Genomic DNA, 14,975 nt, shown 5'->3' with positions numbered 1-14,975 from the left:
TTTTGTATTAGAAAAATACTAGTTATTTATTTTATGGGTTTACAGACAGCTTGATAACATCCCGACGTCCCCGAAATGGCAAGAAAGTTAGCAGTTCTTTACCAGAGAAAAAGCTTGAAAACTCTACTGATGGTACTTGCTGTTTTCTTTAATTAAATGAAATCTTTAATTAATTTCTTCCTATGATTTGATATAATAATCATTTTTTCATAGGTGACCCACGTGTGCCCCCAGAAACAACCGTTTCGAGTGAACAAACGTCAACAAGCCTTAACCAAACTCCTTCATCTAATATTCCCAAGCATTCTGATGGTAAGTTTCCTTGCTGTCTTCTTATATTGACACTTCATTCAATCATTGTAGTGTCAAACTTGCCAAAACCATATATCGAGACTACCTTATCAAGCAAAGACAGATGTTGCTATAAGAAGTACCATCGACCTTATAGAAGATTCTAGTCTATGCTCTAGTAATTCTACTCATTGCACGTCTGATCTTTACTTTATTCAATTATTATTTTTAATTTCCATTCTAACATCACTTCATTAATCTAAGAGATATATCTAAAATGTTGAGACTACTAACTAGTGAACTCCAATAATTTAGATTATGTTGAAGTTTGTGATAAGTCTCATCCGCATTCAAGCTCTTCATTTGAATGTGTTGACGGCGGGGAAAACAAGGAAGCAGGTATGGTTCAAAATGAATCTATCTCGAATGTTGAAATAAGTAACCCAGCACAAAGGGAACAAGAGTCGTCACATTCTAAAGGTTATTAACCTATTTCCTCTATTGTTGAACATATAAAACATAAGTGAACTTGAATCTTCTTTCCTGTGATCCATGTGAGTACTTCTCATTCTGCATAGTTGATTTCATTATCTTCATTTTCTAATGCGATGGTCTTTTTCTGGGCCAAATTCAAACAATATATCAATTGACAGATTCACAACCAACAAGAGCAATGCCAGCAACACTTTTTGTTGATATTTCCAAAGAAGAATCCTCGAAGGTAATACTATTGCTATTTCTTCATACATAAAGATTATAGGTTTTGCTTTATATTTCTATCCAGCTAGTTCTACTACTATTAGATAAGATTCATGTATTGTCATGCCCTATTATGATAAGTACTGAGCAACTATCATAAAAGCGTTTTTCACATTTACATAGATTGAAACTCAAGATTTTGTATTTAAGAGACCTTAGTTTCTTCGACTAAGATCAACATCTGTTGGCATAAGATATAAAAATTTATTCTAGATAAAGTGGAGTTATCCCACTTTCTCATGCACAGCTAAAATGCATTCTCATTCTGTCCACAAGGAAACTAAATTTGACATACAATCTAAGCAAAAAAAACAACTTAAAAGTTCATTGAGGATTATATTTATGATGGTTTATCGCCTCAGAAGAAAGCAACTTAAATATCTTTGGTGATATACAGATTGTTGGAGTAAGAGCTGAAGATGGTGCTTCAATATTAGAGACCCCACATCCAAGTTCGTTAACTTCTAAACAGGTTTGCTTCTTCCAACAATTTTACAATTTAATATATTTGTTATTCCTATATTAACAATTATGAATGGTTTATTGTACAAGGGACCTATTCCTGTGAGTCCCAATCCCACTATTCTCCCCAGAAGCCCAGGTACAACTGCCAAAATTTTTGAAGAGGAAGAGAAAGGTAAGATGATAGTGTCCACAATTTCAAGATTTATAGCTCCTTTAGTTATTTATCTTGGGCAGTGAATTCTTTGCCAGTAGGAAAAGAGCACAAGACTTTTGATCATGGTTTTGTGGCTTTCTTAAAATGAAATATTTCTCGCTGTGATTTACTAACTATATATTTATATACTTCATTGACTTGGTATAGGTGACCCCTTTGTGCCACCAGCGCCAATTATTTCAAGTGAGCAGCAAGCTAATGAGACAATAAGTCCTATACCATCAAAAGCTCTAATGAGTCCTAAGCAAACCCCCATGCGCACTCCCTCTGAGACTTCTTATAGTGAGTTTTTTTGTTGTCTTATTTTACTAATTTACCTTCCACTTTATCATTTTGTAATTTTAGAAAGATGTCATATTCTAATTGCTTCATCCAGGAAGAAAGATCCAAGAGAATGTTGGAACCATTGACCACCGTTTGCATGAAACTTTGGGTGCTATTCAAATTTCTAGTAAGTCTTGTGTCCTTGCCATTACATGTTTGCATGTGTTATACTTGACTTGATTCCTTTTATTGAATGTGAGTATTTTGATTCTCTGACCTTGCTTTTATTTTAACTCACCTGCTGATTTGATGGTTTTGGTAGGTCAACTTACTGAATGTGGCTCATCACACATGGCTTCTTCTATTTATGATACCAATAATAATGTCTTAGGTGTTCATGGGATAAAAGAGATAGCTGATATGATGAAATTAGAGGGTGTTGAGCCTTTCATGCTAGCAGAAGCATTCCAGACTCATCCACAACTTCATCTTTCTTTAGAGGATCGAAGCACTGAGTTGTTATGCTATTCCTATAGGCTGCTACTAAATATTTTGAACATTCTGGCCACTAGGAGCCCCTCCACAATCACTGAGGCGGACAAGATATTGTTGGCAAAGCATTTAAAGGATGCTTCTGTTCTAGGATTTGACAAGGATTGGCTTGAGTCAGTTAGGAACAGGGTTTCCAACTGTGATGCATCAGAACTCCATCGCATGCAACAAGCTTTGAAGGGTTTAGGCAATAAGCTCCAAGCCAATAAGATAGAGCTTGCAAATATTCGAGACCAGGAGGCGAAAGCTGCAAAATTGGTAGAAATGACTCAGAAAAAGTTGGAGGCCACACATACAGAATTAGAGGCAGCATATAAAGGGTTGGAAGCAGCTCAATCCCATTTTAATGTCGCACAACAAGAACATGCAAACATTAGAGCACGTTATTCTCAACTCTTAGAAGAATGCCAGGGAATTTCAGAACAACAGTATCAATGTTCAGAAATTATTGCTGCCAAATTCAGGCCTTTCGGCTTCTAACATGGATGCCATGTGAAACTTTGTTATTGCTGTTTCAATTAAGGTCATTGTCATACCTTTATTTCAAATAAAAAATAAAAGTAATACTCTCATGGACATTGTAATATTACCGTACCTTTATTTTGCACAAGGATCGTGCATGACATTACAGACTTGTTGTACCTAAGGGTTATTTTCCTTGTTAAGATCTTATATATCTGTGTTGGGTTTCTAGATGTGTTTATCTTCACCCATTTGCTACTAGTTAAATAGAATATAGTGCATAATTAAGTACTTTGCTCGCCACTGACACATAATATGTTAACATCAGTGTCATGTATAATTGTCAAAGGGATGCTGCATCTCATTGTTTAAATTTTGGCTCTACACATTTTCTAATTACATGTTTGAATTTTTAATTCCAGACCTCTAACTGAACCTCATCCAACTTATCATTCAAGCTATCCTCAAGTGACAAAAAATTACCCAACTTAATTTGCAATTTTGACTTCAATAACATTTTAAACTGATTTATTTTAGAATTATCAAAGACATTTATTATAGATTTAAAATTTATTCTGAAAATATTATCATTTAAATTTTGTTCTTAACCTAAGAATTAGTTAGATAACTAGTATTTTTTATGTCAGCATCTTTAGCTGTATGTTAATCAGTTTGCACGTGATTTGTCTTCAATTTATTTTATTATCCTAAAATATTTTGATAGATATTAAGCAACATAATAAAGTTTAAAATTTTTAAAACAAATTTTAAGTAAAAAATAGTTTTTAATTACTTTCTGTTAATCAAGAAATCACCACGTTAACTAAATAATTTACAACTTTTCATTGGCAAGCCAATGGTTTGAAATTTCAATTTGATGGGTAATGATTTTTGCATTTAATCGAAAGCATATTTAGTTTTACCTTAATATCTATCAAAACTATATAATAATTCTGTTTTGGGTAAAATTAGCTCCTAATTGGTTTTTCCTACGTGCACAAAATTATTAGTTTCTGATCTATGAAATATTCAAGCGCAAGGATTAAGAAATCAAGATGTTAAGCATAGAAACGACATACATAATATTATACAAGACCAGGCCAATCATGAAAACAAGATGACAACTCCGTGGGGGAATGATTAACAAGAGAAGAAAGGAAGGAAGAAAATGATAAGAACAACAGATCACTTAATCAGAGACTACTCTCGGATGAGATTGTGCAATCTCTTGAACATACCCCAAAAAAAAAAAGGCTTTATTCTGACCAAAACTTCACGAAGGCATCTACAAAAGCTCTGAAAATAGCAAAAATTGGATTTGTTTCTTGTCTCATCGAATGTTTAGGCGTCCCATCCCATGACCCTCTGCAGAAATAGCATATGGAAGTTAAGTTAGCTAAGGGAAAAGAAACCTAAGCAGCAATAGCTCACATCTAAGTGACATGGCATTTGAGATCAACACGGTACATTTGAGATGCATACATGATACTCTTCCGATCCTAAATATAAGACTCATTTTGTAGTGCAATTCACACTACAAAATGGGTTTTATATTTAGGACCGGAAAAGTATATACTTACAGATTGATTCTTTCTAAAGTTGGGTTGCCTTCCTGGGAGCTGCCACCAAGCTGACCATTAACTCCAAGCTTATTCATCTTCTCCTGGGTTTCTTCTTCAGTATTTGACTCCTTAGCAGAGGTGCGAGTGAGAGTCTTGGCACGAGAGCCATCTTGAATTTTTGTCTGACAATGAATTTATCTATCAGAGAATTTCTACCACGTGAACTTCCAAAAAAAAAAAATCCGCGTGGCTCTCAGAACGGCTGGTGACAAATATCATTGTTTTGATTGTAAGTATGCCAGCTTAACCACCACACGTTTACTAGAACAAGGGGATATATGTCCAAATAGAAGGATGAAAAATTTCAAAGCATAAAGATTTAAAATCCAAAAAGAGGATGAAAACTCAAGGAGGTAAGAGACTGAGGGAGAGGAGAATACACATCGATAATTCCAATTAAAAGTGGAAATCCTGGGTTTGCATAATTTCCCCACTATGCTAGGAACACTAGCTTCTTGTACCGCAAACTGAAAAGTTACATTCTACAGATACTTGAAGATACCCAGAAATTAATGTAAGTCCAAAATAGTAAACAGAAGGTCTAACTGGTCTCGGGTGAAAATAAAATGTCATCACAACATGAATCAGCTTATCATCATGAAGACAATAATCTTGGCATAACCCTTATCCAAACTTCTGAAACTAACAAAGACTCGTCTCTCTAAATGTGGAGCTAAAAATTTCAATCCTCATCACAGGGATCCAAAGTTTAAAAAGACTTGGTACCAATGCAAAAGTTCATCATTAACACCAATTTCAGAAACACTGATTTTCTCACGACCTTGCAGCCAAAGATCACTCATATATTAATGCGGAAAATGACTTCAATAAGGAAGAAATGCATCTAACATTTTTCTTCTTGAAAACTACACTAAGTGGGCCAGGCTTTATTTAGACTCTCCTTTCCTCTACCATCATCTCCTTAGCTCTATCCTCCCCTCTGTACTTTCTTCTCAGTCCAATACCTATATGCTGAAGAGCACTGGGTTTTTGCATCTCTATTCTGACTCTCAAACCCCCCCACCCCCTCACATTTTCTCTCATAGGGTTAGACCCACAACATTTAATGCAACCCCCCAACCCCCAACATGGAGCAGGAACTTAGCTGCATACTGAAGTATGTCAGCTATTAGAACATTTGTTTTGCAACCTCATGCAAGAAGGGAGGGTGGAATACTGTTAATTGATTTGCCGGTTAACATGGTATTAGAGCCTTTATGACCAATTGAACAGAAGTTCAGTCCTGGCCATTCCTTTTAACTAAATTAAATTTTAGGACAACATGTGGTAGGCCTTTTTTCTATGCCCATGCTTAGAGCACAAGAGACTTTTAAGTGAGGGGCCTGTTAGATTTCATAACAGAACTATTCCCAAACCTCAACTCAATAGGGAAAAAAAAAACAAGTGAATACATGGATCTTTAACACAACAAAAAGTCTTGTCCCACTAGGTGGGGTACATGGATCTTTAACACAGCTATACATCATTTATTTTTACAACAGAAAGTGGTTACAATTTTTGACATATTTTAGCAGCATGCTGGTGCATAAATATAGAAAAATAAGGAAGAAGAGGGAAGGGGGGGAGAGGAAAGAGAACAAGAGAAGAGAAGAGAGAGAAGAGAGGGAGATGAAAGAGAGGTGCATAAACTGAATAAAACTTTCAGATTAAGCATAGGATATTGATTACAGACTGCCTTGTTTATATAGGCACTTACTAATGACTTACCATACCCAACTCATACTTCTATAACCGCCTAAACTTCCTTACAGCCATAACTATATATAACTATTCATATTTTTGTATCTTTTACAGTTACACAACACATGCTGCACATCAGTTTCAATGAGTACTAAGAATACTGAAAGGAGGAAAATCTTTGGGATGATCAGATATGCAGAATATGCAATGAAAACACAGGCATATGCTATACAAATGTGCTGATGCACCAGAACGCTTAACTTTAACAGTCAACATAACTTACTAGCTTAATGTATTGAATCATGCAGACAACAGCACCAAGCATCCCTAAATCAAAAGTCAAAAGTGAATTAAATAATTCTTTCTAGTAAATAAAGCATTTAAGAAAGAACATAAACTCCACCTCAGTCCCCACAATACAAGATTAAAATGAAAAATAGAACCCAGAGAATATTTAAGTGCATCTCATTGATCATAGTTTAACATTCTAAAAATATAGATAAACTAACCTTAGCACCAGATATGGTTTGACTTTGCTCAATGACTTCAGCAGTCAAAATATTGCTTTGATGAGGTACTTCAACTTGAGGGTCAGCACATATTTCATTGTCATGGGCAATTCGTTCCTCAAGGGCTTCCTGCATTGTGCTTTTGACCAACGTATGTCCAAGATTTTTTTCTCGCTCCTCATTGCCAGAGGCATATGTATTTCCAAGGTCATCCACAGGACTACTTGTTTCAACAGATTCCGTGTTTGTTCCATCTACCTGGCTACCATGGACAAGATTTCCATTGCTACATGCTTCAACCAATTCCTGGCTTGTCTTATCAACTTCGTTACCACTAATTACACTTCCACTTCCATATGCTTCATTAAATTCCTTGTTACTTACATCCACATGGCTACCATTGAGTGTATTCCCATTGTCAGACAACTAACCCTCAACTATAGTATGCTACTCAAAAAACATTTTGTCACTCGTATCCGGCAGACTGCTAGGATCATGATGATTTTAATTTGGAGATGCAGCAAGGTAAGTTTTAGGATCTACAGCAATTGAACCTAATAGATCTTGTTCCAAAACCTGGTGAGAGGGATGCTCCTCTAAAGTGGACTTTGCAGGCCCCAACACTCTGTTCTCCTGGATTATATCTCGTACAATCTCCCGTACTGTGTAGAAACAACCACCAACTTCCTTATGGGTAAGATTAAGTGATGGGAAGCTTCCATTGTTAGACTCTTGGTACCTGAAGCAATGGTTTCAGTCAGTGAAACTAAACAGAGGCACTACATTCAATATGACACTGGCAAAAGGGCTTTGATTGAGAGTAAATTAAATGACAAGAATAATTTGGGAATCTTCTAAGAACTCAACCTCTCAGTATAAGAATCCAGAGAGAGAGAGAGAGAGAGAGAGAGAACAAAAAGTTGGATAATATCAAATAACAGAAAGTGAACTAAATACAATTCATCTGTATAAAAAAAGGTACTTACTAAAGATGCAAAACAAACCAATCAGATTAACAATAGATTGATACTAAGATTTCAATCTATTGAGTCCCATCTACCCCATCCAGATACAGTTAGTTAGGTAAGGATGCCAAATAATAGTCAGATGTCAAATATCATACCAATGAATTTGATATAAGAGAAAGATGGGAAATGGGAGAGAAAGAGGGAGAATTAGAAAGGGAAAGATTGAACAGAGAGATCTCATAGCCTAATTACAAACTATCCAACTCCCCTTACTTATAGACCTAAGAATTCATTAACCAACTCTCCCCTTTTATTACAATTATACATCAGAATTTATAGTATCAAATAGGTAGTTCACGCAAGTCTATAGTTAATGACCAGTACAAAGAAGTATATTACACGCTAAGCAGGAAACTGCCTAACTTAAACAAAATTTAGGCACGGCTATATAGGAAAACTACAAAAATAAAACATTAGACAGGAACGTTAAATAAACTGCAAAGAACATTTTTAAAATGCTAATGTAAGTGTAAAACTCTTCAAATTCATTTATACAGGTAAATCGCGCCCACCAACTCACCAGAACTGGGAGTATGTTACATGCCCTCAATTGCATGCATTGCAGACATGATTTACTCCCGGCATCTACACATTATCCTAGAAATGTAAACGGAATGACCCACCATTACCAACCAATATCAGAATTTGATGAGCAACATATCTAAAATTACCTTTAGTGTCCCCCTCAATAAGATTCTTTTGCAAAAACCGAAAATAGATTCGGACATGCAGACAGACTCCTTTTGAGAAAAGAAGAAATGGACAAGTTCTTTTATAAAAATTTTTTAAAGAAAGTACAGAAAATGAATATCTCGAAATCGAAAAACTCAATCATATGGAGAGCAGAGTATAATTACTTCTTTATAAAGGTTTCAACCATTGCCTTCCTTTCCTCTTTCGAATGGCTAATCCTCGATTTTCTGACTTCAGACTCATTGCGCTTAGCAAGGGCAAAAGTTTGGCCCACCCAGGCACCCTTTACACCATGCATTGTGTTAGCAGAATGCGAAAGAGCACATACTACAAGGATTAACTATGATAGCCAAGGAACAGAGATAACATGGAGAGAGAACGAAGAAGACGACGAGACGATTAGCGCAAGGGCCCTTTGGTGGCAAGATTGTATTTTATGGGTAGGAGATGAAAAGGAAGGAAATGTACGTAAGAATGTAATTTTGTTAAAAATTGTTTTTTGGAAAAAAAATTGAAGAAAAGACAACTTCATTAAATAGGATAAAAAGATTACAAGGTAACACAAGGGGAAAAAAAGGGGGTTAAGGCGAATTCATTTCAGTATCTCGAAATATTTTCTCTATTACATCCATCATCCTAAAATATTTTGTGGTACATCCAGCAGCCTAAAGTATTTTTTTTAAATGCATCTGACATCCAAAAATATTTTTTGGTGCAATAATAATAACAACAACAACATTGTAAGTGTGAATGGAGAACGAGGTTGTTGATCTCGAGGACAATAATAGCATTTTGTTCTAAACATCTCCTTTTAATGTCTTAAGAAGTTATTTAAGTACTACCTCTGATCCTAATTATAAGAGTCAGTTGACTAATTTGAGGAGATTAAGAAAGTAAGGTGAGTTAGTTATTTGTCCTAAATAGGTGTTGTATTTCCTAAAATATCCTTATTAATCAAGTGTAGTGACTAGAACTATCATTGTTAGAGGGGCTACTTTAGAAAAAAAATGTATAAATATGAATGATAAAGTGGATTAGAGTCTTATATTTAGGACCAAAATAAAAGTCAAACTGGGTCTTATATTAAGGACTGGAGGTAGTATTTAAACTCTAAGATAAAGTTAAATTATACTCTTTTGATTTTATTTATAACACAGAGATAGAAAATATATGTATCAATAAAAGTTACATATAAATATGATTAAAGGGGTGTTGGAAGGAAAAAAAAAAAGAGTATTTTTCATGAAGTTTAAGCTTATCACATTTCGCTTAAGAAAAACAATTAATACTACCTTCGTTGTTTGATATGAGATCTAGTTTGTACCCCGTTGAAAAGAAAGGATGAATCCACACTTAAGAATGATTAAATTCTCAAAATAATTGCTCTCATTTCTCCCACGAGGACTTTATTCTCAAAATATCAGAAAAGAATGAAATTTTAAAAAAAATCAAATAATTTTTTTGTGACGGAACAAATATCTCTCATTTCTCTCCCGAGCACTTTATCTTCACTTTATCGCACTATGTATTATTTGGGAACATAATAAATCTTTGATCCTTAGCCCAAAACGAATTTTTAAAAGAATGGAAAAATTTCAAGTATATTTAGAATTAAATAGAACTTGTCAGCATGACAAAAACGAATAAGAATGAGTATCCAAACCCCAAAGCTAAAACCATACCGCACCTGTGTCTAGGCATTGCATTCCCAAGGAACAAAGTTGAAGGAGAGAATGACAGACAACATCCTCTGCACTTGTGACCACGTATTGCTTAGCCTGTGCTTAGACAAGATTTCATACTCTTGGGCTGCTTTAATGTTAGGGATTTTTTTGGTTGCGGAATAGAAAAAAATTTTGATTTCGTAATTGTGATATTGTCATCTCGCCAAAAGGGAAAAAGAAATCAATTTATGCCAAACTCTCTCCTTCATTAAACCACATTTATGCCATTCCTCCATTGCTTCCTTTGCCTCATCACCTTGTTTTCTTCATCATTGCCATGACACCCAGCGCCCCAAGTATTAATACCCAGCACCTTATTTTATATATGGTGCTGTCATCTTGTTGAGATTGATATTAAAGAAATGAAAAATTGCTAAAAAAATATTCTCCATTGCAAAATATAAGAACCTAGGTGCTTAATTGAATATAAGTTACACACAGCTGAAGAAAAACTGTGCCTAAATTTTTGTTCAAATTTTATGTAGCTTTAAGCAATAACTTAAAATAAGGATTTTCCAACAATTTTTTCGGAAACAAGAAATCACCCAACACCCGATCCTCATGACCTTCCCTCTTTTCCATGCAGACACTGCCTTCTCATTGACCTCTTGCGACTTGAGCGAAGACAGCTGAGCATAACAGTTAAATAAAAAATAAAAAAATTTGACATCTATATTAAGAATAACTTATCACCCGTTAGGCTTCCATGCAACCTAAAATAAATTATACTCCTCCGGCCTTAATATAGATTAAAGATATTAGTTAAATTAGTTAATATGATATTTTTTCCTAAAACACTTTAATTACCTTTCTTAATTCTCTCCCTCCCTCTCCTACTTAATTATTATTGGGTTGATTGAAAAAAAGATAAAAATATTAAATAAATCTTACATATAGGACCAATATTAACTCTCAAATTAGATCCTATATCATTAAGAACTGGAGGAGTAATCATTTTTTTCCTTAAATAATCTCATATACTATCTCCGAACCTAATTATAAGATCTATTTTATAGTCTACAAATGAAGTCTTATAATTAAAACCGGATGTAGTACAACTAAAATGTATATGGTTAATAATATCTTTCTTTTTCTTTTTTCTTTTTGGGTGTACAATAATATATTTCTTAAGTAACACAGCAAGCCATTACACTTCATAACGTATTATAAAATATCAGAGGACAAAGTTTAACATAATCGCTTCTGGTCATAATTCCATGTCTATGGTAAACCAGACATGTTAGTCAGGAAAAACCACATTGAAGACATCTATACTTTCTCCTTAATTTTAATTTGACACGTGCTTTTTATTAATTAAATCATTTAATTTTACTTTTTTAATATCATTATTAGTTCTTGTAACTTTATTCTATTAGCATTTTTAGTCTCTATGCAAGAGTTAACAATATTATTAGAGTAAAATTAAAGATTTTATAAATTAAAAAAACACATAAATTAAAATATACACATACACCTCCAAAATGGTCCTCCCTCTTAGTTACATGCTTACATCTCAAACTTACAAACACTTGATATACATACATACATGTACATGTATACATTACGGTTCCAAAAGGACTAGCTACAAATTATATATATATGTATATGTATATGTGTGTAGACACACACATATACATGTCCATTCAAACATATGCTCCATGTCAGGGTCTATTTACATTGATTTCTCCTCGCCAAATCCTAATGCTTTCTGCAACACCTCACTTTTATATACTAATAGGATCATTTTAACATCTGTGAATCACTAATGCCAGGTTTCCGTCTTGGGAAAAGACAGGGAATTTTTTTTTTTCCTTTTAACATTGGAATCCGTTGATCGAATATTTCAAACCTTCAGATAACTGATGAGTGATCCAATATCAACCCTACTTTCAACTTAATCTATTATCACCTAAAATAATTTCATACTATACAATCTTATAATAATATATTAAAAATAAAGCAACGCTCTTGGTAGATAGCATTTATGTGCACCTGGCAATGCTCACCTCCTTCTTCTAGAGGATACAAAATAATATTTCCATAAAGCAAGTAAAGTTACTTGCCCAAATATTTTACTATACAATTTACAGAATTATAACAGGTATCTCTGCTCTTCAATCAGCCCACCTTCTTCTTAAACAACCTCCTTGTCCTTCGGGCTACTAGCTTTCACTGTTCAGCATAAATTGGAGGGTGAGATTCCGAAGAATCCCCGTAGTAGTAATTTCCATCAAACAAATGTGCAGATCACATAAAGCATGCAAAACAAGCCATATGGAACATAACCTTGCAAGCTAATGCAATTAAGCATTTATGCGCAATGACAGAAAGACAAGCTGAATAAATAATGCGCAAATAATTGGCAATCACTGCCCCATGTCTATCAGCTACACGTGATCACGGCTAAATAATCCATGCAAGGAATTAAGGATTACATGTTCTCATGCTTTTTGAATAGCAATATGGCACAAACAGACATGCAGCAATCATACACAAGTGTAAGGGAGGAAAGAACTACTACCTGGACGGCCTCCCTCCAAATCAAACCTTACCGTTCTCCTTTCTTTCTGCTTCTTGGTGGGCTTGAGCAGATATCAAAACCTATTATTTTAGTAAGGGTAGGTTAATGCTTGATCCAACTAAAATTCATAAATTAGAAATCTCTCTTTAAATCCCAATCCTTTTTCAATCTCTACCCTTACTTAGTAGTTGGTCATCCTGGACAATTTTTTCTTATTTAATACATTTACTGTGGAGAGTTTCTCTCTTTATCTCAGCCCAAATAGTTACTTTTCTTAGTAACTGATCATCTTGGTCAAAAATAATATATTATATACACCCACAAGTCTTCTATCTTTAAAATATTTTCTATTAACACTTCATATTAAATCTCAAAATTATTCTCCAGTTTTGAAAATCATCGTCACAGCACTTTGATAAATTTCTAACCATATTCTAAAACAACTATATATAACAACTCTATTAGCCTTTAATTACGCTTATCCCCTTGCCTTACAAGCTTACTAATTGAAAGTGTGTACACATACACAAATATATACTTTATAGCACTTCCCATGCCAAACACCCAACATATCGCCCATTCCTACTTCCTAACACCCTTCGGACATCACTAATAATATATATACCTTTATATATTGATTTGCCTTCACTTCTTTGCCTTTTATAGAAACAGAGCCTATTAACCCCACACTTCTATGGCATCAGCGTGTAAATATATACGTTTACACTATCTTAGATTCTAAAATTTCACCCCCACCGTCACACTCGTGCAAGCAAACATATATATAATCACCTTCTTTCATCGTTCCACACCCAAAATAAGACACCATTATTAGAAATCATTCAAATCATTCAACCCCTGTTTCGAAGGCCACAAACCGACTTGCAACCAGAAAATATATACATATATATTCATCACTTCAATTCCACAGAACCCGACGCCAACCCCTAAACTATTAAACCCAGTTTCGTCGGTCAACCCAGCAACTCCACTCCTAACAGCGTCGTATTAACGTTTCTATAACCCAAGAACTGAGGTTTATTATCTGGTTACCCAGGAATAACGAAGCCACAGCCATGAATATATAAATCTCTGTTTCGGCTACCACAAAACAGAACCACCCTTCACTTACAGCAACAATAATCGACATATAATGGACATGCAAGCTAAAAATCATACTCCATTATCATCAACAAGCATTACTCTTTCATCATCATCAAGTTCCAGCCTTCATTGGGAGTTTCTCTCACTAAAACGTATCTCTCTCTCTCTCCTCAACAGCACCGGAGATATGACCGAAACCAGAAAGAAAGACAGCAGTGGACACGTGAAGCTCACCTGATTCAGAATCCAAGTTTGCATGCAAGTGTAGCTCCTCCGATCACCACCTCCGTCACCAACTTCTTCCTCTCGGTCTTTCCCTCTCTCGAGTTCTCTCACTGTCGCGGATGGAAGGAAATGAAAGAATGCCACGGTGATCAGTTATGTGATGAAGAAGTGAATCAGGTGGCTAATGGAGAAGGAAGCACGTGTATTACATAGTTGCTGGACCATTTTGCCCTCCAAAATAATTATTTCTCCAATCTTATCTTTCTCCTATTTTTCTGAAATATAAGATATATCCAGAAATTAAACCAAAATATCATAAATGGATTTTTCTTATCCATTAGCTTCTTTGAACCATAAAATAATTTCCCTAAAATTTTCTAGTTAATTAGAAACCTCTAAGTATTTTCTAAGAAAATAACCCATTTTGCTATGAAAATAGCTTTAAAATCATTTAAGCCACTTTTCGGGGAATGAACTTTTCCAAAATATTTCTAAACCTTGAAAAATCAATATTCCATAATTTTTCCTAATTGATTGAGCTATTAAATAATTTTAATGAACTTTCTCTTTTCTGCTCATCCTGAGTCAGAAAATTCGTGGTGTTACACTTTCCCTGGACATTTATTGGAAACGAAGTGATATAAAACCTCAGCAACTGTATGATCCAGTATACACACACACAAAATCAGGAATGCATCTAAATTAATAAACTCATTTTTTTCCCCAATCAAACCCGACAATTAAGGATTCTCATGTCCATTAAATAGGATATTGATATTTCTTTTATGTTTAGTATCAGATGTTTCAATGATTTTATGGTTTGTGATCATAAAACAAAACA

General features: G+C 34.5%; 2 protein-coding genes across 2 annotated transcripts; one reads left to right on the top strand and one right to left on the bottom strand.

Moving 5' to 3' along the window:
* Positions 1 to 302: 302 nt before the first annotated feature.
* LOC114740149 (uncharacterized) lies at positions 303 to 2,092 on the top strand. Its single transcript, XM_028928280.1, has 7 exons — positions 303 to 312; positions 619 to 771; positions 945 to 1,012; positions 1,448 to 1,522; positions 1,603 to 1,687; positions 1,877 to 2,011; positions 2,079 to 2,092. The coding sequence occupies exons 2-7, from the start codon at positions 693 to 695 to the stop codon at positions 2,090 to 2,092; spliced, it is 456 nt and encodes a 151-aa protein (XP_028784113.1). The 5' UTR covers positions 303 to 312; positions 619 to 692.
* Positions 2,093 to 7,317: 5,225 nt separating this feature from the next.
* Positions 7,318 to 8,858, bottom strand: LOC114740148 (uncharacterized). Its single transcript, XM_028928279.1, has 2 exons — positions 8,725 to 8,858; positions 7,318 to 7,578 (listed from the first exon to the last, which is right to left on the bottom strand). The coding sequence occupies exons 1-2, from the start codon at positions 8,856 to 8,858 to the stop codon at positions 7,344 to 7,346; spliced, it is 369 nt and encodes a 122-aa protein (XP_028784112.1). The 3' UTR covers positions 7,318 to 7,343.
* Between the last annotated feature and the right edge of the window lie 6,117 nt (positions 8,859 to 14,975).

The sequence above is a fragment of the Neltuma alba genome, unplaced genomic scaffold, assembly GCF_004799145.2.
Source record: "Neltuma alba isolate B1F8T4 unplaced genomic scaffold, ASM479914v2 tig00003058_pilon, whole genome shotgun sequence".
In the NCBI taxonomy this organism is placed as follows: domain Eukaryota; kingdom Viridiplantae; phylum Streptophyta; class Magnoliopsida; order Fabales; family Fabaceae; genus Neltuma; species Neltuma alba.
The sequence above is the reverse complement of the archived record's forward strand: the minus strand, read 5'-3'. Positions and strand labels throughout refer to the sequence as shown.

Excerpts from the sequence above, each read along its gene's own strand:
- LOC114740148 (XM_028928279.1), bottom strand. The coding sequence starts at position 8,858 with ATGCATGGTGTAAAGGGTGCCTGGGTGGGCCAAACTTTTGCCCTTGCT. Across the intron at positions 7,579-8,724 it reads GTTGAAACCTTTATAAAGAA|GTACCAAGAGTCTAACAATG; the intron begins GTAATTATACTC and ends CCATTGCTTCAG.
- LOC114740149 (XM_028928280.1), top strand. The coding sequence starts at position 693 with ATGGTTCAAAATGAATCTATCTCGAATGTTGAAATAAGTAACCCAGCA. Across the intron at positions 772-944 it reads AGAGTCGTCACATTCTAAAG|ATTCACAACCAACAAGAGCA; the intron begins GTTATTAACCTA and ends ATCAATTGACAG. Across the intron at positions 1,688-1,876 it reads TTTTGAAGAGGAAGAGAAAG|GTGACCCCTTTGTGCCACCA; the intron begins GTAAGATGATAG and ends GACTTGGTATAG.